Source organism: Rutidosis leptorrhynchoides, chromosome 3 (genome assembly GCF_046630445.1).
Source record: "Rutidosis leptorrhynchoides isolate AG116_Rl617_1_P2 chromosome 3, CSIRO_AGI_Rlap_v1, whole genome shotgun sequence".
In the NCBI taxonomy this organism is placed as follows: domain Eukaryota; kingdom Viridiplantae; phylum Streptophyta; class Magnoliopsida; order Asterales; family Asteraceae; genus Rutidosis; species Rutidosis leptorrhynchoides.
Genome location: NC_092335.1, coordinates 210,432,953 through 210,457,723, shown reverse-complemented (window position 1 = coordinate 210,457,723; position 24,771 = coordinate 210,432,953). Strand labels below are relative to the sequence as shown.

The window sequence follows — 24,771 nt, the reverse complement described above, 5'->3', positions numbered from 1 at the left end:
TACAGTCCCACATGACTATGAAAATTTAGATCCTTAAGGAAATTGGATCTTTATAAAAAAATTTGATCTTTTGAAAATTCATTCTAGCTTTTACCCTAGATAAGTTTTCCGGAATAACCCTTCATCGGTGTTTGCAAAATGTTTTTGTGGGTTGTGTGGGTTTTATATTTTAAAATTTTAGCTCAAAACTTATGGTTTTGTGTCACCCACTTGCTAACCTTGTATTAGGAAAGCAACACGTCCAATATACTTACTCCGTATATTACCTTTCGGTAACTACCATCCGGTTGTAAAGGAAAGCGTTGAACAAGCAACTGTTAAGGTAATGTCTAATGACATGCAGATGTTCATGGTCCACAATGTGTCGGATGCAATTACTATCCTTTGTAGGAGAAATAGTAAAGATCACCCTATAATTTTTCGGTCTGGCACAAGATCCTGTCTTCGACCATGCTATGCAACCACCATTCTTACGGTTGACACCCAATTTGGTTCAGGTGACCTAATAAATTCTGGTGAATTCTTAGAATTTTATGTTCAATGGTAATGAACGCAATGAAAATAGGGTTTTCAGAAAACAAATCGGTTTTAATTTGATCAAAATATTTTCTCGTTCAAGCTCGAGTTTAGATATCATCGAATTCCATGAGTTTGTAATTCTCAATCTTTAAAGTCAATCTCAAGGATTGAGTAATATCAGGCTTAAAACCTTATTTTTAATCTTTAAGGAGATTATCCTTTCTGGGGGTCTGATTCATTAGTCTTATCAAGCTAATATTTACGGTGCCCTCCCCATTTTATGAGACAGATCCTCTCATGGTTAGGATAAGTCTGTCCACTTGGCGACCCTGTTTGATGCTGAGGTTCGTGAATTTCCAGCTCATTTTCGAGAAAACTTTTCAAGGTTTTTCGTAGACTCTACAACTGGTCTGGACGACAACTTCCTGACCTAAATCAAGAAGCGTGTGTCTTTTTCGGAAGACTTTACTTCCTTCATTTCTTTTTCCGGAAGACTTTACTTCCTTTTAAATCAAGTGACACATTTCTTTCAAATATATTATAAGAAATCGGGTAAAACTGATTAAAATCGTCCAAAACAAAAGTACCTTCAATTATTTGTACAAAAATATGTGATATGTGATTTAAATAACTTGATAAATTTTTTCTACACTTGGCTTTTATTTTTCTTTCTTCGCCTTTTTATTCTCTTCTATTCCATTTTAAATGAATTCAAGCGTTTTGGGTTGTTTCTCAATTTATGTCCTCTCCAAGGTAACAATAATTTCGGTGTTAACACCTAGTTTTATCGTTCATAAATATGTATAAACATGATTTTGAGTTCATTTAGTTGAAAATTTTTAAAATTTTTACAAAATTTGGCAATTAAACCAAGTGTAAACCCGAGAGAATTTATAACCCTTCCCCACACTTGAGATCTTGCAATGTCCTCATTTGCATGAAATCAGACTATAATTATAAATTCATGAGGGTGATTAGTGTAGAAAAGTGATTAAAAATACCCAGTTTGTAAACATATTGTTTTATATCACATTTGATATTTTACGTCTTGTCATTAAAATTAGTAGCTTTTGCTGAACTTAATGTCAGTCTTTGAAAATGCGCTGTTTTACCCTGTTTTGTACATAAGATAAACTACAAACATATATATACATAATATATATTTTTTTATAAAACCTTTATTTATTAAAACAGGGGTGTTTTTAATTTTTTTTGGCATACTTTAGATCAATAATATTAAAATAATGATAACAAAATTTTTCGCCCCGTCCTTGGGTAAAGCAATTTCGGTTCTATGACCTAGTCTTTAACTTACGATGAATTTTAGAAATCATTTTTTTAACTTAATGAAATAAAGTAAATTTTGTTTTTTTAATTCACACAAAACTTAAATTTAAAAAGCATATTAATTTCATACAAACCTACAAAACAAAATAAAATTCAGAATGGGGGGGGGGAGAAAACTAGTTCTTTAGTGTCTGCTAGTGAAAAAGACCAATCGGATTCCATTCTCGGAACTACACGAGAACAGAACAACTAACTCTAGACAACATTTTCTTTTTAGAACATTTGAATCTCCCCACACTTAGGTAGCTGTGGTGTCGAAATTATGATTAACTTCATCATCAATTTCCCTTGGACCATAATCAACTTGTATATCTGTGACTTTTGCTTTAAGCCAGTGACCGGCTTCTTCTGTATTATCCACAAATTCAACTAGTTTCGCCTTTTCTTTAGGCGACAGATTGGATACTAACCGGTTATATAACTTAAAGTTCCCCTTAATTCTAGCATCGTAAACCCGTTTATAAAGTTTCTTCGTTGAAATGTTAATAACGGGGTCATTTAATTTTCGTATCAACAACGGGGTTCTTTGTTATCAAGTCATCATTAGGTGTTACTTCATCTTCCCCACACTTAGGCATTTTATTATTGTTAAGCATTACCGTTGGAGTTGGTAAAACAATATGCTTCTTACCAATCATTTTTATTGGTTCAACGGTTTTGGTTGGTGGAGATTTAGACTTTTGAATCACAAAGGTGACTGATTTGTCACCATCACTAAGTGTCATTCTACCCTCTCTTACATCAAATAACGCCCCAGTGGACGCTAAGAATGGTCGACCTAAAATTAGAGGAATGTTTGAGTCATCTTCTATGTCAATGACAATAAATTCGACTAGAAAGGTTAAATTACCTACTTGAACGGGTAGGTTGTCAACAATTCCAACTGGGTGCTTAATGGTTTGATCAAAGAGTCGAACACTCATTTCCGTTGGACTTAACTCACCTACTCCTAATCTCTTATATAATAAAAGAGTCATAATACTCACACTTGCACCTAAATCTGCTAATGCATCATACATGACACAATCACTAAGTAGACAAGGAATAATAAATTCACCCGGATCACCCAACCTGAGTGGAAGTTTTGGTGGAACTGTCTTCATCAGGTTTACTTCTACGGTTTTTGTTTCTTGCACTTTCTTATTCTTCTTCTTTCCAAAGGTATCACAAACTTTATTACCTATCACTTGCTCATACTCAACTCCTTTTCTTGGAAACGGGATGGGTGGTCTGTATGGTGCCACTACTGGCTTTACATACTCAGGTAGTGGTGGTGTTGTAACTTCTTCATTGTTACTCACATCGAAATCCTTTCCATCTTCTGATGCTAGTTTTTTAGAATTTGTTGACACCATATTAACATTCTCATTTCGAGGATTTACTTCAGTATCACTCGGTAGCTTTCCTTGTTCCCTCTTACTCATTAAGCTAGCAAGAGTACCTACGTGTTTTTCTAGATTCAAAATGGAAGCTTGTTGAGTTCTTAATGACCGATCAAACCTCTCATTTGTTTGGGTTTGAGATGTAATAAATTGTGTTTGAGATTCCATTAGCTTTACCATCATTTCTTCCAGATTTGGCTTTTTCTCTTCGGTTTGTTGTGGTGGTTTATACAAGCTAGGTCTTTGTTGATTGAAAGTGTTGTTTTGAGTTGGTTGGTTATTCTGACATTGTTGGTTATACGAGTTATTGTTGGGTCCATTTGGATTGTAAAGATTGTTTTGATTTCGATTGAAGTTTGGCCTTGGCGGTTGATAATTATTTTAATAATTATTTCCCGGCCTTTGGTTCATGTAGGAAATATTCTCACGTTATTCCATCGTTTGCTCGATGTGACAATCTTTCGTTAAGTGTTGTCCACCGCATTGCTCACCACTGATTCGTATTGCGTGAATATATTTATTCATCTTTTCCATTTGTCTCTCGAAAGCATCTATTTTTGCGGAAACGGAATCAAAGTCATGGCTAGAATCGGCTTTAGCCGCTTTAGATGAACGAAAAATATCTTTTTCCTGGAGCCACTCATGTGAGTGGGAGGCTGTGTTATCAATAATTTTGTGAGCTTCAGTTGCGGTTTTCTTCATAATGGAACCACCAGCTACTGTGTCGATGTCTTTTCGTTTAGCAACGTCGACACCTTGGTAGAATATTTGTACTATTTGATAAGTGTCTAAACCGTGCTGAGGACATCCTCTCAACAACTTTCTGAATCTTGTCCATGCCTCATATAACGTTTCATTTGGCTTTTGCATGAACGTGACAATTTCTCCTTAAAGTCTCACGGCTTTAGATGCCGGAAAGAATCTTTTAAGAAATTTTTCAACTAAGACATCCCATGTGTCAATCGCTCCTTCAGGTAACGATTCTAACCAATCTTTGGCTTCTCCCTTTGAAGTCCAGGGAAATAACATGAGATAGATCTGTTCATCCTCAACTTCTCTGATTTTGAATAGAGTACAAATCCTATTAAAGGTTCGAAGATGTTCGTTTGGATCTTCTTTTGGCGTACCACTATACTGGCATTGATTAGTTACCATGTGTAGGATTTGTCCTTTGATTTCATAATCTGACGCATTAATGTCTGGTCGCGTAATGGCATGTCCTTGGCCAGTGCGTGTAGCTCTCATTTGATCTTCCATACTTAGAGGTTCCGTTATTTCCATATTTAAAATTGTTGAATCCGAATTACTAGAAGATTCTGATTTAACGGTTTGTGGTTCAGGAGGAATGATTAGTGGTTCTGGATCTTGGAATTGTCCTTGAATATCCTCCGGGTTCTCAATTGTGAAGTCGGGTTCAAAAAATGGATTATCGGAAATTTGAATTGAAGTACTTGTTCGACTAGATGATGATTCTAAAGAAAAATCAACGGCGATAATATTGGCTAGATGTCTTGATCGGGTTACAGGTGGTGAACTTATGAAAGGTGGTGAACGTTTTGCTCGGTGCATTCACTGAATATCCTATTAGTTATAAATATAAAAATTATTAAAGTTATCAAATTAATAGTCTTTTCTGATTTTGCTCACGTTTTGAATAGCCAATAGATGCAGCAGGTAGCCATGACCCTTTAAATTGGAAGCCCACAACTCACCACTAACAAATCCAACTATTACTACGAACCAGAAAATTTGGATGTCTATCAATTTAATTGCTTACAATAATTTTTCGTCGAAATTTAAAGAAGATAAAAATCTATGTCCTAAAAACTAGAGCGTAGAAATGAGAAAGAAAAAGAAGCGCGTCGAAAAACGTCGAAAAATAAAAAGAAGAAAAAAAAGTCGAAACTTAAAAGTCTAAAAACTAAAAATTAAAATTTGCGCCTAAAGGTGTTAATGCTTAAAAGGAATTCTATATCCAAAACGGCAATAATTTAATTAGGCACTAAAATCTAAAAATTGCGTCGCAAAATTCTAAAGCGCCTAAATTTTAATCTAAAGAAAAAGCATTTAAGGGATTTTACGGCAAAGCTTAAAACTCTAGAAATATAAAATAACTATGGCAAAAACTAAGTTTAAAACTAATTACGAACGATAAAAATACAAATTATAACTAAAATGATAAAAATACAAATTTTATAAAAATATTATTTTTATATTATATTTTATAAAAGTACTAAATTTATATAATTGATAAAACTAATTAAAACTTAAAATACAAAATTAATTAAAACTAAAACTAATTATTATTAAATTAAAACCCTAATTAATATTTAATTTATTATAATTATTATTAATTACTAACCCTAATCGTACGATACTAGGATCAGAACCTGTCCAGTCGATTCATGCGATCGCATGAATTTTAGTTGTTAGGCTCATGCGATTGCATGGCCCAATGTTCCAGCAATGATTCGGGTTTCGAAGGCTTCGGCCTAGTTCTAATTTATTTTGATTTTGATTTTAATTTTCTGATTTTTAAGAGTTTTATAAAATAATAGATAGATAATTTTTATAAAATAAAAAGAAACTTATATTTTAAAAACTTAAAATAAAAATACTTTTATAACAAAATCTTAAAAATATAACTCTTTTTTTATTATTATTTTTATATTATTTAAAACTTATTAAAAAAACTATATTTTTACAAAAAAAAATAGATTAAAACCTTATATATATATATTTTCTATAGCATTTCGCTTTCGGCTCCCCCACAGCGGCGCCAAAAACTTGATGTTAAAGCAGAGGTGTACGAAATATTATTATTGTTTACAACAAAATACGACGAAATATTACACAAGTTTTATTAATTTATGGATGTAATATACCTAAACCTTGCTACAACACTTATAGGCAGTGTACCTAATCGTAGAGTAGTGTAGTTTTAGTAAGTCCGGTTCATTCCACAGGGAGCTAGTGGTTACGTACTATATTTTTATGAAACTTTATATATATATATATATATATATATATATATATATATATATAGACACACACACATACATATAAGTGTTATTATTATTATATAAGGGGGGTTTACCGTTTAATGACCGGTTTGTCGATTTTATATTTTAAGCGTAGAGATAAATGATAATAATTAAAGTACGTAAAATAAATGACAAAATTAAAATAACAATAAATAAAATGACAGTAATTAAAAGTACGATGAGAAATACAATAAAAGTATTATGTTTATTTAAACTTCCGTAATCATGACGTTTGACGTTTTGATTTTAATTAATTGTTACCCGGGTTAATTGTCCTTTGTCCTGGCATATTTGATACCTATCTGGGTTTTGCCCATAATAGTCCATCGGTCATAATTATAATATGTTCGTCAAATTAACCTTATTCTCGAAGTCAAATATTCCAACTAATTAGGGATTCGAACTGTAACAAGGTTTTAATACTTTGTTAATAATTACACCAGGTTATCGACTGCGTGTAATCCAAGGTTTTAATACTTTGTTAACAATTACACCAATTACCCTTGTATGTAATCCACCCCTGTTTTAATTAGTTCATGATATATTAATTTATCCACTTGGCCAAAATGAATAATCAATTACCCAACTCAATTGATTAATTAAATGATTGTAAAAGATGTCGTATAAACGTCACTAAATATGACATTCATAATCATTTAATAATTATTAAGTTAATTAATTTGAAGATAGGTTCGACAGATTCCAATGAGTTGTCTCTCAATTAGACAATACCCCACATCTTTTAATAGTCATAGTCCAATGTCCACAAGTGTCGATCTTTTGTCCAAACCCTAATTATGGTACAAAATCCAATAACCCTGTCTTAATATTTAGCCCAACATCACGATTACTTCGGCTCAAATAAGCATAATAATAGCTTAGTTACGAGACATTAATTTAAAAAGGAAGAACATAGCTTACAGTGATTATTAATCGCGTAGCGTTACACTGACAGAGTTCTGACTTTAAAACCCGTAAAACATTTCTTACAATAACCCAACTAAACCATAACTTTATTATTAAAATTAACTTAAATTAAAATTATAATATATATATATATATATATATATATATATATATATATATATATATATATATATATATATATATATATATATATATATATATATATATATATATATATTGAGAATCAGAGAAATAGAAAAGAAAAAGATATGTTTTGAGTCGTGCTTAAGCCTGCCTTTTATAGGCAATTTTCCTGAAATCGATCCCCATGCGATCGCATGAGATTCATGTGTAAAATTCATGCGATCGCATAGCCCTTCTGGCCAGCTCACATTACTTTGGCTCCTAGCTTGTCGACATATTTTTTAAATATAAATATAATATATATTAATTATATATATATATTATATTATATTCTTGTGAATAGTTGACTCATAATTTTGGCTCCGTTTTCTCGTACATTTACGCCCGGTTTATGTCTCTGTTCCAAATTTTCGAATGTCTTTTCGTACGCTTTAATATCTTGTACTTTATGTTTCGCAATTTGTAATTTGCACAAAAAATTATTTTCCTTAACTCCCAAAATCCGCGCAAGTCTTTAACTCACTTTTAGTGGCACTTTTGAGTGCACTATGGCTTTAGTGGCACTTTTCAAACTTTAGTGGCACTTTTTCTTTAATCCTTTAATCTTCGTGCTTCATCTTCATATTTATTTATTTAAACGATTACAACTTAAAAAATAGAATAATTACAACTAAAAACTTTACATATTGGGATGATATTGCGACTAAATATATGCTCATTAGGAGCACTATCAGGTCCTCCTTGTTTCAATATCAACAAGCTCGGAACGGGATGTCGATAGAATATGTGTATATCAACAAAGGAGTTCTCTTAAATGCACCTGATAATTTGAAAGACTTCTTCCCTCTACTTAAAGCATTAGATCTACAAAGGGTTGCTTCAGAAAGTGCAATGTTTAGGCTGAAAAATTAATGGCTATATTAAATAAGATGTTAGATCAACGGGTGCTAGTGAGAGGAAAGTACTTGGCTGATATGCCTTCTACAAGTCAACTAGTCAAGACGTTCAAGATGTATTGTTGGACCTCAGTTGGAAAGATGAATCCGGAGTTTAGCCGAAATGAGATGCTACAATTTTTTTTTGGTTTTTAACTATGCTTTTTTATTCCTTCATTTTGCATTAATGCATTGGTAATATTGCTCATTGATTTCTCTCACGATTAGGTTTTGTTGGATGTGCAAAGAAGATTAAAATGAAGAAACATGTACCAGGTCGCGTTCGGTTATGGTCTGTCGCGATACGCGACAAAATGGAACGCGACACATGAAGCTGGAACGCGACAAATGAGGCAAGGATCTGGACTCGATGGCTATCGCGATTTGATCAACTTTGTCGTGTGTGGATGCAGTTTGTCGCGAAACGTGATGGGTTGTCGTGAAACGGGACGATGTTCACAGCCAGCAAGTTATTTGATTTGTTTCCTAATTTTGATTAGCACTATAAATATACCCATTGTATTCTGTAAACCCATGTATGAAAATTCAATAAAAAAGAGTTGCCCGTTGACTAAAGCAATCATACTGATTGCATATAACCACGTAATATCTTGTGTCATTTACTTTTCTTGTTGTTATTCTGTTCGTTTGTCATTTGTGGGATCACAATCTATCGATTGGTGGTTGTTGTTGGGTCCATAAATTCCTTACAACTGGTATCAGAGCTAGGCTATAGCCCCGATGTGATGGACGGCGCAATGGGCGCACCCCGATCACACGCAGCGGCGTCGCGCACCCTTAGTTATATGCAGCGATGAGTGGACCCAACTATCGTTCGAGAGACCCTGGCACGATGAGTTAATCCTGGAAGCCTTGTATCGAAATCTCCCTGCCCTCCCACAAGGTTGAGAGTTCCGAGTTGGCGGCGGTAAAGGTTGGATCCGGACTATCGTTGGAGGGGAGGCCCAGATGGACTTGGGTTTGAGGGGAGGTTTGTTAGGGTGCAAACCAAAGTCCCACATCGGTCATGAGACAAAACAAATGTATGTATATAAGTCTAAGGGGAAGTCATCCTATCACAAATTGGTTTTAGAATAAGGATGGACTCTTGGGCTTATATTACAGGACATTGTGTTTGGGCTATACGTCCTAACAGCTGGTATCTAGAGCACAAGGTTTGTATTAAGCGCGATGGCGGACGTAGGAAAGTTTAGGATTGATCGGTTCGATGGGAAAGATTTTGGTTTTCGAAAGATGCAAATAGAAGACTATTTGTACCAGAAAAAATTACACTTACCACTTAAAGAGAAGAAGCCTGATAGCGTTAAACAAGAAGATTGGGATCTCCTAGATCGCCAAGCTTTAGGGGCGGTTAGGATGTCTCTTGCAAAAAACGTTGCCTACAACGTTATTAATGAGAAGACTACGTTTGGGTGTTTAAAGGCACTTACAAACATGTATGAAAAACCTAATGCCGCTAATAAGGTTTTTTCTCATGCGTCAATTATTCAACCAAAAGATGAAAGAAAGTGTGTGTGCTGCAGATCATATCAATGATTTTAACAATCTCATTACAAGATTGGCCTCGGTGGAGATTGTGTTTGATGATGAACTTCAAGCACTGATTTTGCTTTCTTCTTTACCTGAAAGTTGGTCGTGTACAGTTACTACAGTTAGTAGTTCCACAGGAACCACTAAGCTTAAGCTTGAGGGGATCAAGGACTTGATTCTAGGAGAAGAGACTCGTAGGAGGAATTCCGAGGAATCATCGGGGTCGCTCTTAAATACCGACAAGGATAGGGGCAGAAATTTTTGTATCAAAAAGTGTCCGCTAATCTGGTCCTAATTAGTAACTGGTCCTAACCACATCATTAAATAATAATAAATATTAATTAAAAATAAAAGCATATAGTAACACAATACTAACTTAAGGGCAAACTAGTAATCTTACAGCTAGGCCCGGTTGAGGATGTTACAACTTTCGAGGATACTGATGACGCCTTGGTGTGTTGTGTTGAAAATTCGGTTGAAGCTTGGATCATGGATTCGGGCGCATCATTCCATGCTAATCCTAGTAAGGAGATGATGAATAATTTTAAGGCGTATCGGGGGATTGTGAGATTGGCGGATGACAAACGCTTAGACATAAGAGGCATTGGAGATGTGACATTGAAGACATCCAATGGTTCCAATTGAACTTTGAAAGATGTGAGGTATATTTCGGATTTAAAAAGGAAGCTTATCTCTATAGGTCAATTGGATGAAGAATGTAATCATACTACCTTCGGTGATCGCAAGTGGCGTGTTCTAAAGGATGGTCAAGTCGTGGCATCGGGACATAAAAGGGAAACTTTATACATGGTCGAGGTATTCGATGATGATGAGGTTAATGTGATGAGTAATGTAGGGGCCGATTCTACTCTATTGCACCGAAGATTAGGGCATATGAGTGAGAAGTGGATGAAGTTGCTAGTTTCTAATGGGAAGATTCCGGGTTTGAAGAAAGTGGATATCGGGTTTTGTGAGCCATGTACTATGGGGAAACAAAAGAAGGTATCATTCGGGAAATCGGGAATTGGGCCAAAAAAGGAGAAGCTTGAACTTGTTCATTCCGATGTCTATGGACCTACAACGGTTGAGTCGCATGGTAGTTCCCGCTACTATGTCACCTTCATTGATGACTCTACAAGAAAGGTATGGGTTTACTTTCTCAAAGCTAAATCTGATGTGTTTTCTACTTTTAAAGTGCGGAGAGCTGCTGTTGAAAATGAGACTAACTTGAAAGTTAAGTGCTTGAAATCTGACAATGGAGGTGAATACAGCAGTAAAGAATTTAAAGACTATTGTGCGGAACATGGTATTCGTATGTTGAAAACTGTTCCAGAAATACCACAGCACAATGGGATTGCCGAACGCATGAACCGGACGCTCAATGAACGGGCAAGGAGTATGCGGTTACATGCGGGTCTACCAAAGATGTTTTGGGCAGATACTGTGAATACGGCAGCTTATCTGATTAACAGGGACCCTCAACACCGTTAGAGTTTTGAATTCCTGAGGAAGAGTGGACCGGTAAAAAGGTGAGTTTGGCTCACTTAAGGGTTTTTGGTTGTAATATGTATGTGAAAACCAAAGACATTGACAAAGACAAGCGTGAAGCTAAATCAAGAAAATGTACTTTTATCGGGTATGGATTGGATGACATGGGTTATAGGTGTTGGACAATGAGGCGAGGAAAGTGATTCGTAGTAGAGATGTTACTTTTGATGAAAGCTCGTTGTATGGCACCAAGGTAACGGTTAATTCTAATCATAATCCGGTTATGCTTGATAAATTTGTTGATGTAAATACAGGTTCTAGTGGGAGTTCAGGAACTATTGAATTGCCAATTAACGGTGAGGATCAAAGTGTTAGAGATGATTCGGAGAGTGGTGCTAGCTCCGAAAATGATGAGAGCTCTATTGGTGGGGATGATGGTGACTTAACTCTATCACCACCACCCGTTACTCCACCATTGAGATGCTCTAGTAGAACGCCCAAACCTACTGTGTAGCGACCCGACAAAATCGTCATTGACGGCGCCACTAACTTATGTCCCGTTACGTGGTCGTAGTCCCTATATGAGACTCGTTTGACTAAAATTATGTCGCATTCATTTGAAAAATACAAGACTTACAAAGTTTAATTTACCAAACGGATCGACAACAAGTTTAAGTTTACAAAAGTATAATGTATAAATGAAATAAACCTGCGACATAATATAAGTTGAAAGTCACGGTTGCTATAATTAGCGTAAGTATGTAAACAATATGTTTGAATCCAAAGGTGCTATCATTAGCGTATGCATGTATGTATGCTTGACTCCAAGCAAGAAATCAGAGTGTATGCATGTATGCTTGACCCCAAGCAAGTATGAGTGTACGCGGAAGCATGTATCAAATAGCCATGTATGAACCTGAGAAACATATAGAAATCTGTCAACGAAAAACGTTGGTGAAATCATAGGTGTTTGTAATAAACGTTGTTTTTGAACCACAAGATTTAGTATTCCCATAACGTTGATTATCAAAAATCGTTTGCATTCCAAAAGTATTGTTTGCGAGCACCCAATTATCAAGACTTAACGTATCCTTCCATAGAACCCCATCACAATAGTGTTAGAACATACACTGTTTCTCAAAAATATATTTCATTCGTAGACGGTAGCGAACCGTCCGAAATGAGGGTTTGTCAAACCCGTATGGCCACACAATATAAGTTCTCGCTTACACCCTGCAAGTGTAACTAATGATAATCGAATTGAGGATTTTTGTTCTAACTCGCTGTGGAATATTTATTTCATCGTACTTGTGTTCAAAGTATAAAAGTAAGTAGTACAAAATGTAACAAAGTATATGTTTCTCAGCCCACAATTTAAAAGTATAAAAAGTTGTTGAAAAGGTAGGACTATGATCTCACCTCGAGTGCACGAGTATAAATGTACTTCACAAGTAAACGTGTGCATGAAAGTTGCTTAGCCTCGATCTAAACAAGTAAGTTGTATCAATTAACTGGTTACTATACAAGGTCGGTCGAAATGTGTTCAATTAGTCCTATGGCTCGTTACGACTTGATTAATATAGTATGTGAATCAAGTTGTCAAGTTTCATGCAAGAATCAAGTATAAAAGAAAGATTAGAACGATTGCATAAGTATTTGGTTAAGTTTGACTAAAAGTTAAACTTGGTCAAAGTCAACGGGGTCGGGTCGGGTATCCGACAATTTTTCAAAGTCATATAATCATATATGAGCATGTTGGCCAAGTTTCATGTTAATAGGAGGTGCGTAGCATAGTTAGAATTAAACGGTGAACGACCAAGCAAAACAGAATCTGGCAGTTCATCTGGACGGCGTTCAAAGAGTCTGGACGGCGTCCAGATGTGAAGGTCTCGATGGCGTCCAAGAGTCTGGACGGCGTCCAGATCAGTATACAGACCCTGTTTTGCTTAAACACACAAGTGCACGAACCAAAACTCAAACTAACACCATTTGTGAACCGAAAACACTTAGAACACGTATCTTATATCGTTGGAAAGGTATTTTGACAAGGAATACAACTAACCACATGTCATCAATCGAGTTCATCATTTACAACAACAAAAACCTCGTCAAATGATCGTTAAATGTTCATAATCAAAGTCTCAAGTTCGCAAAATGCGTTTCATGATTCGGGCAACCAATTTACATGTATGATATGCCGTTTCGAAGGTAATCAAGCATACAATCCAACCAAACACTTAAAAACAACATTTCATGGCATTCAAATCATCAAAAGTCCATTTTAAGAGTTATCAAACCCTAACCAAAAGTCACAAAATCAATATTCATGTGTTTGAAGTTTTCTTAATCAACCTATACATCAAAATGAAGCTAGTGATACTAGTAACACAATTAAAACATGAACTTTAACAATTTAACAACATTTAATCACCCAAAACTCAAGATTAAGCACACCCATTTCAAATGTTCAAACTAGTTACTCAAAACAACAAATCGAGCAAAAAAAACATGTATTCATGTTATACTTGAACCATAGACACTAATTAACACCATTTCAAGTATATAAAACGAATTTAGAGAAATCTAGTATTTTTAGAAAGTTACCCAAACTTGATGAAATTGGTACCAAAATGTAGAGGATGAAGAGAGGATCACGAAAATGTAATTCGTTTTGATGTTTGCTTCTTAATTCGGATTTGGATGATGAATTAATGGAGAAGATGAAAATGGTGTTCTTGAGTTTGAGACGATAAGGGATGAGGAGGTGGAAGTATCAAATGAATGGGTGGTGGGAAGTGGGTTGACTAGTTGACCTAGTCAACTAGTTTGCCCACTTGGCAACTTCGGTCCCTCGAGTTTAAAGCGGGTGCGGGAATTAACCAAACGAGTATTTTAAAAAAACGCTCGAGTAAACTAGTGATGTTATAATTAAATAACAGGAATATTAAGAACGTTAGTCAACGAAAAATACGATTTTAAATAACGAAAGGTATTATTTAAAAAAAGAAGGTGTTAAAAAATAAATTTAACGGAAAAACGCGGGATGTTACATTACCTACACCTTAAAAGAAATTTCGTACCGAAATTTAGTTGGAAGTAGTAGTTGTCGTTTCTTCCTCGAAATCTTGCGTTGCCAACACTACGAATGAGTGAAGGTACTTCCTTGGGCATTTCAACGAACTTTGACAGTCGGAATTTTACGTCGTTTTAAAGTTTGGTTTTCACGATTCACAATTTCAACCGGTTCTCCTAGGAAGTGAAGTTTGTCATCGATAGTAAGCTCATCGAAAGGAATATCAAGTTCTTGTTTGGCAAGACACTTCTTTAAATTTGATACGTAGAATGTAGGATGAACGGAGGCTCGAATGAGTTGGAAAATCTAAACGGCTAGTAACGGGTCCAAAACGCCCCCGGATTTTAAAAGGTTTTGTGTATCGCGGATTTAGCTTTCTACGTTTCTCGAAACGGATTGCACCTTTTCAAGGTGCGACTTTTAACGTTACGCGGTTACCCACTTGGAATTCGAGAGGTCTACATCTAACATCGGCATAGCTCTTTTGGCGACTACGAGTCGTGTTGGGTCTTTCTTGAATATGGATAAATTTTCTCGGTCGCTCATGTATAATCTTGGGTCCGGTGAATTGATCATCGTTTACTTGGTTCTACAAAAGGAGAATGACGTCTCCGGTCATATAAGATTTCAAAAGGTGTGACGTTAAGACTTGAATGATAACTATTGTAGTAAGAGAATTCGGCTAAAGGCAAATACTTTTCTCAAGTAAAATTGAAGTTGATAACACAAATTCATATTATGGTTCCCAAGGTTCGAATCGTACATTTGCTTTGTTCATCGGTTCGTGGATGACACTCGGTACTTATGTCTAAACGTGGTCCCGAGACTTTTTGAAAGGCACTCCGAAATCTAGAAGTGAAACGAGGATCTCGATCCGAAACGAAGTATATCTCCTTAAGATATATTTTGAACAAGTTTTTGTTTCTCAATAAATTCGCGCCGTGGAAGATGTATCGATTTCCGAAAATGTTTGTTAGAGCAAGTTTCTTATCGGGTTCTGAAAACGTTCGTTAGGACTATTCACTCTCGAGGCGAATACTAGTATAGTGTGAAGAGTCTCTCTCACCACTAAGAATTTAGATAAAAGGTTTCCGTATACAGAAGTACAAGGAGCATAACAAGAATTTTATAGTTCGTCGATAAAACCGTGCAAAAACGAGATAGTATACACGTATAACATACGTCTGATGTTGAAAGAATTTGCCATTCATTTGGAAGCATAAATATGGTTCGACAATAATCGAAGATGTGTCCCGAGTATGGTTGTTATCAGTATTCTCGGAGTTTTCGAATGTTCAAACAAGAAAAATGAAGTCATGTCCATGGCACATGGTGGTGATTAGGTTGATCGAGTCCAATCACCATCACGAGTCATTAGAACTTTGGTATGACTTACCGTAATATAACCACGTTGATCGAGTGTCGTTATATTACGCAAACTCATACCTCCATTCCCACATCACTCCATAGATTCAAGTTCGTATAATCGTGAAGTTTTAAAATGAACAAAGTGTAACGACGTCTCTAACGTGACTCGTATTGAATCGAAAGAATTAGTGCAACTCTAAAGAAGCGTTCCCCGAGGGAGGTGTATAAATGATTGTTCACGTCAAAGCGGTTCAAGTCAAACAATAGTGTATTTTGGTACGAGAAGTGTAACGAATCATGATAACGAATAGTACGCAACCGTAGTGATAAATGGTGATGACGATACTCACCTAGAGTAGTGATGGTAGTAACAAGAAGTGGTAGATAGTAAAGAACACCGGTGTGACACCGATAGTAAGTTGAAGCGGTGGCGAATAACAGTCTGGGAGACAGAGTTCCCGAACAAGTATGACTAACGAAGTCGTCGTCGTCCTTACGCGTATGAATCTTAAGTTTACGCGTGTTACCAGAAAGCGGTAGATTATAGATTCGTATGATGAAAACTTGGTACCATTAAGAAGTTTGACTAAGAATGATTCAAGTATAATGCACAAGTAGTCAAGTAAGTGCTATCTATAGCAAATGTATGTCAGAATGCAATGGCTAACTATCCTGTTGTAGTCTAGATTCAATAATGCGTCCTAACGACTCTGTCAGACACACTAATGCACATCCTAGATCCCTACAACCAACGCTCTGATACCATCTGTAGCGAACCGACAAAATCGTCATTGACGGCGCCATTAACTTAGGTCTCGTTACGTGGTCCTAGTCCCTATATGAGACTCGTTTGACCAAAATTATGTCGCATTCATTTGAAAAGTACAAGACTTACAAAGTTTAATTTACCAAACGGATCAACAACAAGTTTAAGTTTATAAAAGTATAATGTATAAATGAAATAAACCTACGACATAATATAAGTTGAAAGTCACGGTTGCTATAAATAGCGTAAGTATGTAAACAATATGTTTGAATCCAAAGGTGCTATCACTAGCGTATGCATGTATGTATGCTTGACTCCAAGCAAGAAATCAGAGTGTATGCATGTATGCTTGACCCCAAGCAAGTATGAGTGTACGCGGAAGCATGTATCAAATAGCCATGTATGAACCTGAGAAACATATAGAAATCTGTCAACGAAAAACGTTGGTGAAATCATAGGTGTTTGTAATAAACGTTGTTTTTGAACCACAAGATTTAGTATTCCCATAACGTTGATTATCAAAAATCGTTTGCATTCCAAAAGTATTGTTCGCGAGCACCCAATTATCAAGACTTAACGTATCCTTCCATAGAACCCCATCACAATAGTGTTAGAACATACACTGTTTCTCAAAAATATATTTCATCCGTAGACGGTAGCGAACCGTCTGAAATGAGGGTTTGTAAAACCCGTATGGCCACACAATATAAGTTCTCGCTTACACTCTGCAAGTGTAACTAGTGATAATCGAATTGAGGATTTTTGTTCTAACTCGCTGTGGAATGTTTGTTTCATCGTACTTGTGTTCAAAGTATAAAAGTAAGTAGTACAAAATGTAACAAAGTATATGTTTCTCAGCCCACAATTTAAAAGTATAAAAAGTTGTTGAAAAGGTGAGACTATGATCTCACCTCGAGTGCACTAGTATAAATGTACTTCACAAGTAAACGTGTGCATGAAAGTTGCTTAGCCTCGACCTAAACAAGTAAGTTGTATCAATTAACCGGTTACGACACAAGGTCGGTCGAAATGTGTTCAATTAGTCCTATGGCTCGTTACGACTCGATTAATATAGTATGTGAATCAAGTTGTCAAGTTTCATGCAAGAATCAAGTATAAAAGAAAGATTAGAACGATTGCATAAGTATTTGGTTAAGTTTGACTAAAAGTCAAAATTTGTCAAAGTCAAAGTCAACGGGGTCGGTGCGGGTATCTGACAATTTTTCTAAGTCATATAATCATATATGAGCATGTTGGCCAAGTTTCATGTTAATAGGAGGTGCGTAGCATAGTTAGAATTAAACGGTGAACGACCAAACGAAACAGAATCTGGCAGTTCATCTGGACGGCGTCCAAAGAGTCTGGACGGCGTCCAGATGTGAAGGTCTGGACGGCGTCCAAGAGTCCGGACGGCGTCCAGATCAGTATACAGACCCTGTTTTGCTGAAACACACAAGTGCACGAACCAAAACTCAAACTAACACCATTTGTGAACCGAAAACACTTAGAACATGTATCTTATATTGTTGGAAAGGTATTTTGACAAGGAATACAACTAACCACATATCATCAATCGATTTCATCATTTACAACAACAAAAACCTCGTTAAATGATCGTTAAATGTTCATAATCAAAGTCTCAAGTTAGTAAAATGCGTTTCATGATTCGGGCAACCAATTTACATGTATGATATGCCGTTTCGAAGGTAATCAAACATACAATCCAAACAAACACTTACCAACAACATTTCATGGCATTCAAATCATCAAAATTCCATTTTAAGAGTTATCAAACCCTAACCAAAAGTCACAAAATCAATATTCATGTGTTTGAAGTTTTCTTAATCAACCTATACATCAAAACAAAGCTAGTGATAGTAGTAACACAATTAAAATATGAACTTTAACAATTTAACAACATTTAATCACCCAAAACTCAAGATTAAGCACACCCATTTTAAATGTTCAAACTAGTTACTCAAAACCACAAATCGAGCAAACAAAACATGTATTCATGTTATACTTGAGCCATAGACACTAATTAACACCATTTCAAGTATATAAAACGAATTTAGAGAAATCTAGTGTTTTTAGAAAGTTACCCAAACTTGATGAAATTGGTACCAAAATGTAGAGGATGAAGAGAGGATCGCGAAAATGTAATTTGTTTTGATGTTTGCTTCTTGATTCGGATTTGGATGATGAATTAATGGAGAAGATGAAAATGGTGTTCTTGAGTTTGAGAGGATAAGGGATGAGGAGGTGGAAGTATCAAATGAATGGGTGGTGGGAAGTGGGTTGACTAGTTGACCTAGTCAACTAGTTTGCCCACTTGACAACTTCGGTCCCTCGAGTTTAAAGTGGGTGCGGGAATTAACCAAACGAGTATTTTAAAAAATGCTCGAGTAAACTAGTGATGTTATAATTAAATAACAGGAATATTAAGAACGTTAGTCAACGGAAAATACGATTTTAAATAACGAAAGGTATTATTTAAAAAAAAAAAAGACGGTGTTAAAAAATAAATTTAACGGAAAAACGCGGGATGTTACAACTGTTAGGTTTTCTCCATCAACAAACTATTTGCTCTATACCGAAAATGGTGAACCCGAGAGTTATTTTGAAGCAAGACAATCTAAAGAATCCATACAGTGGGAGCTTGCTATGAAAGAAAAGATGGGGTCACTTATCAAGAATAAGACATGGTCTTTAGTGAAATTACCTCCAATGAAAAAGGCGTTGCACAGTAAATGGGACTTTCGAGTCAAAGATGAGTTGAACGAGAAAAAGCGGTACAAAGCCCGATTGGTAGTTAAGGGGTTTCAACAAAGGGAAGGAGTTGATTATAATGAGATCTTTTCGCCGGTGGTGAAGATGACTACTATTCGATTGGTTTTGAGTATTGTTGCCGCTGATGACTTATATCTAGAACAATTAGATGTAAAGACCGCATTTTTACATGGAGATCTTAAAGAAGAGATTTATATGGTGCAACCAAAGGGCTTCGAGGTAGTTGGTAAAGAGAGATGGGTTTGCAAATTGAAGAAAAGTCTGTATGGGTTAAAACAAGCACCACGACAATGGTACTTGAAGTTTGATGAATTTATGACAAGGAGTGACTTTACAAGAAGCGAGTCGGATCATTGTTATTACTTGAAGAAATTCAAGTCCTCCTATGTTATATTGTTACTTTATATTGATGACATGTTGATTGTAGGTTCGGACATCTTAGAGATCAACAGGTTGAAGAGAAAGTTGTCTCACGCGTTCGAGATGAAAGACTTAGGGGCTGCTAAACGGATACTCGAAATGAGTGTTGAAAGGAATCGGGTTGAAGGCACTCTAACTTTGTCTCAAACCAAGTATATCGAGAAAGTGTTAGAGCGGTTCAACATGGGTGATTCAAAGGCAAGGTCTGTGCCTTTAGGCGGTACCTTAAAGTTAATGAAAAGTCAAGCACCTACAACGGAAGTAGACAAAGAGGAGATGGCTCAAATTCCGTATGCGTCGGCAGTGGGTAGTATTATGTACGCAATGATTTGTTCAAGACCTGACATAGCTTATGCAGTGGGAGTTGTGAGTTGGTTTATGTCGAATCCAGGTAAAGAGCATTGGGAAGGTATAAAGTGGCTTTTGCGCTACTTGAAAGGTACTTTTAAAATGGGATTGTAATTCACTAAAGGTGATTCCATTTTGAGAGGGTACGTTGATGCTGATTTGGGTGGTTGTGACGATTCGGGTAGAAGCACTACGGGGTATGTTTTCACGGTTGGTAAGACGGCGGTCAGTTGGATGTCCAAACTTCAAAGTTGTGTTGCGCTGTCAACAACAGAGGCGGAATATATGGCAGCAGCAGAAGCTTGCAAAGAACTTGTATGGCTGAAGAATTTTATGTTTGAGTTGGGATGAGTTTAACAAGATTATGTCTTGCACTGTGATAATCAAAGTGCTATTCATTTGGCGAAGAACCCGGTGTTTCATGGTCGTACGAAACACATAAAGCTAACGTATCATAAAATTCGCGAACTTATTGAAGATGGTACTTTAGTTGTTAAAAAAAATTCCTGGTACGGAGAATCCTGCTGATATGTGTATGAAGGTGGTTACGATCGGAAAGTTGAAGCTTTGCATAGCTTCAACTGGTCTTCTTGTTACTTGATGAAAGAAGACGGCAACTAGAGAGCTCTAAGGGTTATTGGTATTGATTTCGACAAGTAGTGTTGAAGACCTTGTATCGAAAGTCTGCTCTTCCAACGATGTTGAGTTTGCGTGTCCCATGTTTGATTGGCGGGATGAGAGGTGGTTCGACGTTCTTGGTTAAAATGGTTAGTTTTGGGGTTGGCGAGATTTCTGGGTTTTGCTCTCCTTTGAGTGGGAGATTGTTGGATGTGCAAAGAAGATCAAAACGAAGAAACAGGTACCAGGTCGCGTTCGGGTGTGGTCTTTCGCGATACGCGACAAAATGGAACGCGACACATGAAGCTGGAATGCCACAAATGAGGCAGGGATCTGGACTCGATGGCTATCGCGTTTTGATCAACTTTATCGCGTGTGGATGCAGTTTGTCGCGAAACACGATGGGTTGTCGCGAAACGCAACGATGTTCGTAGCCAGCAAGTTATTTGATTTGTTTCCTAATTTTGATTAGCACTATAAATATACCCATTGTATTCTGTAAACCAATGTACGAAAATTCTATAAAAAAGCTCTCTAGTTGCCCGTGGACTAAAGCAATCATACCGATTGCATATAACCACGTAATATCTTGTGTCGTTTACTTTTCTTGTCGTTATTCTGTCCGTTTGTCGTTTGTGGAATCACAATCTATCGATTGGTGATTGTTGTTGGGTCCATAAAATCCTAACAGGTTTCGAAAATGGGCATAAATGACACGAAGTTTTGGAGACTCATTGGGCCCGCTATCATTTGAACGGTAAGGGACAAAGCTTTGTTTAACGGTGAAATTACTTGTTTGATGAATGAATTTGGTATCAACCATCAAAATGAAAAGAGAGTTAAGGGAAAAATTAGACCAATTTTTCATCCTCTTCCTTTCATTTCTTCCGAAATAAAAACTTAAAACACCATTTCATTTAGTTTTTACTCATGTTTTTTTTTCTTTTTCTTCTCAATATTTAACTCGAGAACAAAGCCTAAACGATTTTTGCAAGAAATAAGATAAAAATAAAAACAAAAGGATTTATAGTGGTTGAGAATATCTTATCCACCTAACATTGTCCATTAAAATCTAACCAAAATTTTTAACTATATTAACTCAACCTTTATAATTACTTATAAGAATTTTTCGAATGATAACTTTAAACATTTTATAGTAACACATTAATACATCTAGTTCAAAAGATCTTTGATATTTATATGAGTAAATTACACTAATGATCCCTGTAGTTTATTGTAAATTACGTCGCTCATCCCTATCTCTTAAAAATTACATAGTTCGTCCATGTGGTTTTAGATATCAACGGCGCTGGTCCTTGTGGTTTGTTGTAAATAACGTCGCTTGTCCCTATCTTTATAAAGTTACATGGTTCGTCCATGTGGTTTTAAATATCAACGACGCTGGTCCCTGTGGATTAATAATAATAATAATAATAATAATAATAATAATAATAATAATAATAATAATAATAATAATAATAATAATAATAATAATAATAATAATAATAATATTATTATTATTATTATTATTATTATTATTGTGCATTATTATTATTATTATTATTATTATTATTATTATTATTATTATTATTATTATTATTATTATTATTATTATTATTATTATTATTATTATTATTATTATTGTTATTGTTATTGTTATTATTACATAATTCTAATTGCATCTCTTATTTTCAATTAATTTGAAATTTTTTATTTTCTTAATTCACAATCTTGCAACATAGATACATAATTCTCGTTACTGATCAACAGATATATTTTAATATATTAATCCATTATTTACGGTTCTATCATTTATCTATTTATTATATACTCAGTATTTTAGTATATATCTTTACACATTAATGTAATCCTAAGTATGTTTAGTTTTGGTAAATCAGTTGTAGACTTTTGATTATTGCACTATTAGTCTAAATATTTTAAATGGATAGTTAAATTATGGTGGTAGTGATTGGAATTAAAATTATGTAATAATAATAATAATAATAATAATAATAATAATAATAATAATAATAATAATAATAATAATAATAATAATAATAATAATGCACAACAAAAACAACATCAATAATAATAATAATAATAATAATAATAATAATAATAATAATAATAATAATAATAATAATAATAATGTTAATCCACATGGACCAGCGTCGTTGATATTTAAAATTATAGGGACGAACTATATAATTTTAAAGAGATAGGGACGAGCGACATAATTTACAATAAACCATAGGGACCAGCACCGTTGATATTTAAAACCACAAGGACGAACCATGTAATTTTTAAGAGATAAGGACAAGCGACGTAATTTACAACAAACGACAGGGACCATTGATGTAATTTACTCTATTTATATATATGTCGATCAATTTTTAATTCAATTTCTTACTCTAGTAGCACTTTCCTAACGATTTCAAGTTTATAAATTGACAAAATTATTACTCCAATATTAAATTAGTCAACTCTTTTGCTAATTCTTTAAAAAACGCCGTGAATCACTACCCAATCCCAAATTGAATAAACTCACAATTTCGAGATCAGATCTTCACTACTTTCAATCATCGACAACTTACAGCCGGATCCAATGGCACCGGCGCTGCATTTGACCTTAATTACACTTTTCATCACCACCACCACCGCCGCCGCCTACACTAATCACACCGTCGGAGGTCGCGACGGTTGGTTTTTCAACCCTCAAACCAACAAATCCGCCACTAATTACGCCTCCTGGACCGCTGATCAAACCTTCAATCTTGGCGATTACTTAAGTAAGTCCTATCTCAAATCATCTACAATCACCACTAACTGTAATTTATACGATAACTAATTTTTGATGTATTGATTGTGAATTTTGTGCAGTATTTAACACCAATACGAATCAGACGGTAGTTTTAACTTACAACGAAACAACGTTCCGTAGCTGTAGCATTGATAATTCATCAGATAGTGATACATTTCAATTCGTCGGTCAACAAGGAGGTGAGATCGGTGCGCCGTTAACCGTACCGGTTCCGTTAACTATCGTAGGACCGAATTACTTTTTTTCCGATGCTTTTGATGGAATTCAGTGCGAGAATGGATTAGCGTTTGGAATCAATGTGAGTCACGGTGTCGGACTTCCGCCGAATCTCAACCAGCCTCCACCGCCGCCGTACGTTGAGCCTCCGTCTAATGCTGACGGTAGTCTTACGCCGCCGGTTACCGGTAACCAGCCAAATGGCGCTGGATTGTATGTCGGTGCTAACGTGCGCGGGTCGGTGTATGGTGCACTCATCACGTTCTACGGAATCTTTGCTTTAATTTAAGTGTGTGAAACGAAGGCTGTAGTTCATGTAATTTGCGAGGGCAATTTCGGTATTTTTATTTTTATTTAAAAAAAAAATTAGTTAGTTTGCAAATTTAGAAACTTGTATGTAGTTGAGATGAAAATGAAATTGGTTGGTATTACTAAATAGAAACTTTTGAATTTTCACTCATCACAATGGATCATATATAAATTGGATTATATCATTCTACGTCTATATTCATTAATCAAAATTCCATTTATATCGATATTTATATTAATTTAATTTTAATTTTAATTAATCTATTCATATCCATATCTATGGGTTATTCAGGTAAATGAATATCCATTGAAATAATTCTTCGTTTGATATTTTTCTTCAACTTAACATTATTAAAATTCATTGTTATCTTTTTTTCAACTTAATATATTAAAATTCATACTATCAATGAATATTCATTGATATTTTCTTCAACTTAATACTATTAAAATTCATAGCTTGTTACAATAAAATTATATAATTAGTTAAAAATAAATCATAATGAATGTAACTTACATGTTCTAAATCATCTAATTCACTAGTCAGTCGTAATTTTCGTATATATACAGCTATACAATTCGTTGACAACAAATAAACCATACATATTAGAATATTACCATCTTGTATGTGTACGTTGATTGAATTAAATATAGAGGGAAAAGTTTTGCCGTTAATAATAGAAAATATTAAAAATATAATGCAAATAAAAAGTGAAAGCAATATGTACA

General features: G+C 35.1%; 1 protein-coding gene and 1 non-coding gene across 2 annotated transcripts; both read left to right on the top strand.

Moving 5' to 3' along the window:
* The first annotated feature begins 4,038 nt into the window (after positions 1–4,038).
* On the top strand, positions 4,039–4,145 carry LOC139903117 (small nucleolar RNA R71). The gene has a single exon (XR_011777961.1). It is a non-coding gene; the product is annotated as a small nucleolar RNA R71 (small nucleolar RNA).
* Positions 4,146–23,127: 18,982 nt separating this feature from the next.
* On the top strand, positions 23,128–24,070 carry LOC139897186 (early nodulin-like protein 18). Its single transcript, XM_071879861.1, has 2 exons — positions 23,128–23,488; positions 23,580–24,070. Exons 1-2 carry the CDS (start codon positions 23,305–23,307, stop codon positions 24,023–24,025), a joined length of 630 nt encoding a protein of 209 aa, XP_071735962.1. The 5' UTR covers positions 23,128–23,304; the 3' UTR covers positions 24,026–24,070.
* The last annotated feature ends 701 nt before the right edge of the window (positions 24,071–24,771 follow it).

Bases quoted from the DNA above. Each gene is read 5' to 3' on its own strand.
- LOC139897186 (XM_071879861.1), top strand. From the start codon at position 23,305: ATGGCACCGGCGCTGCATTTGACCTTAATTACACTTTTCATCACCACC. The intron at 23,489-23,579 runs GTAAGTCCTATC...AATTTTGTGCAG, and splicing joins CAATCTTGGCGATTACTTAA to TATTTAACACCAATACGAAT.